At 28.1% G+C, this 2,348-nt stretch overlaps 1 protein-coding gene across 1 annotated transcript in view; it reads right to left on the bottom strand.

The window, feature by feature from the left end:
* Window positions 1–274: 274 nt before the first annotated feature.
* The window catches only part of XKR3 (XK, Kell blood group complex subunit-related family, member 3), a gene marked incomplete at its 3' end in the record, with an annotated part of 50,461 nt that continues 48,387 nt past the window's right edge, over window positions 275–2,348 (bottom strand). The window contains exon 3 of the mRNA XM_014533246.1: window positions 275–901. Coding sequence (XP_014388732.1) covers window positions 275–901 — 627 coding nt within the window. The remainder of the gene's footprint in view (window positions 902–2,348) is intronic.

Genomic DNA, 2,348 nt, shown 5'->3' with positions numbered 1-2,348 from the left:
ACAGAAGAAAAATCAATTTTATTAGCAACTGATTACAATCTTTTGCTTTAAATGAAAGAAAATTTAGTACATTTTACCATTAGAAGCATTTGAGTAAAGCAAAATGAAAATGTTCATTTTTCCATGGAAATCCATTTTCTAGTAAAAATCAACTCAGAACTAATAGTTAATTTTCAGTTAATAATTTTTATTATTTGAATTGACTTGTCTCTTTAGTTTATGTAACATCATATTGGCTCAGGTCGCATTTCTATTTCTTCTGGTGATGAATCACCTGACCACCCTGGATACAAATAATGGTAGAAGAGAAGCATAAAACCAATTGATAATAAGTAAGCTGTAATGAGGTGCGTGGCAATTAATGAGTCACAGCAATTCAATAAAGATTTCTCGCCAATAAACTTAAATATTAATACCATCATTACATTTTCTATTAGCCGAATGCTGTAGTGAAGGATTTTATGACTCCCCACGTGTTTCTTATCAATTAATTCCTCACTTGACAATTGCAACTTCACTCCTGACCAGCAAAATAAGTTGATCGCAGCATTTAGTACAGTGATCACAATAAGTATCAGTATTCTACCCGTTTTACTGACAATTTGATTAATGTTTTTAGGAAGATGAGCTCCATTTATCAAAAACTCCACCCATGGTATAAACAGTGATATTGAAAACGAGACAATTATAAAGGGCATGCTCTTCAGTTTCAGAGATCCAGTAAAAAGTACCAGAGTCACTACACGTGAGGTAATCTCCAAACAACGCCAGATCATGATGCAGATTAATTCCATTAGATGTAGCTTAATATCAGTATTATCATACTCGATCTGCATGGCCAGTATATTGCAGTGAAAAGCGCCATAAGTAACTGATATTAGGGAAAATGCCATCAGCAATGCTGTTAAAAATAAACATTGAAATGTTAGAGAATTTCCTTAATAAATGATGACAATATTCTATTCTAAACTGGGTATTTTAAGATAAGTACCTCTCTACCACTTTTTTATAGGTTGGAAATGTACTTACTTTTTCAAGGAATAGATACTTAGTCATTTTCAATAATCAGAAATAGAGCAAATATGTTAATACAATACATATGTCCTCTCCTCGAAAAATAATGAGCTAATATGTTTACAAACATATACACAAATTCCCTATAAATAATGATACAGATGAGATTAGAAAGATAGATTTCATCTGACCCTCTATGTGATAGAAGGCTGTTTAAATTTTATTCAAATTGAAAAGCTATTAGGAATCTTTAAATAGGAGAGTTACATCACCTGATTCAACAAAAATATAATTGTGCTTTATGGAAAGCTTGGTAGAAAGCAAGGATACAAAGCAGAAGGCTAGCATATGATATGTGCTTTAGACTCCTCAAAAATATGTTGCAAGGTTAAAAGGTAAAAAGGAAATCTGAAAATTGAGCTGATAGGTTTTGTTGACTCAATGGATCAGATGTATGAAATTAGAAGTCAATAATTCAGGTATTTAGATATATAAGTGTTAAAGAATATTATGAGAAATAAAATTTTTAAAAAGAAAAATTAATTTTAACACCAATCTTTCAAAAAATTAGACAAACGAGCACATACAAAATAATTTTATAGAGAAATCGAATACTGTTTAAATAATATTAAAATAAATTTTGTTGAAAGTAAAGGTGAAAAATCTTTTTAAATATATATATGTCATGTACAAAATAATTCACACTAGTTTCTCTGAAAACATTCTACAAACATAATTTAATTAGAAGGGAAATAAAATCAAGTAGTAATTCTTAATGTAAATTAAATTAGAAAATCGGAATTCAAATTATATACCAGTTAGAAAATAAAACACGAACATTGCCCTGATACTTTGAGGAATGGTCAAAATGAAACTCTGAAGATATTGAGGACCTTAACTTCATTTATGAGGAAACAAGATTGAAAAGAAAAGAATTAAAAATTCAATGTTAGGAATTAAAAGTGACTTTGAGTCTTGGACACACAATGCAACATATAGATGATGTATCATAGAATTGTACAATCTAAATCTATATAATTTTATTAAGCAATGTTACCCTATGAATGTGATTTTTAAAATGTGGCTAAAGAAATTTTGAAACTCTACTTAGAACAAACCAACAAATTATTGAAGAACAAATAATTCTAAAATTTAGATATATATTTCAAAACAATACTAAGCAAAATAGACATATATTGCTAATACACAACTTTAAAAATAACAAACCAACTAAAGATCAACAGAAAATATTCAAGAATATTTAAAATATTAAGTATAATTTTATATATGTATAATATCAAGCTGAATGTTTTATTTTTAAAATATATGTAAAT

Source organism: Myotis brandtii, unplaced genomic scaffold, assembly GCF_000412655.1.
Source record: "Myotis brandtii unplaced genomic scaffold, ASM41265v1 scaffold959, whole genome shotgun sequence".
NCBI lineage: Eukaryota > Metazoa > Chordata > Mammalia > Chiroptera > Vespertilionidae > Myotis > Myotis brandtii.
Note: the sequence above shows the minus strand (reverse complement) of the source record. Positions and strands in the feature narration are given on the sequence as shown.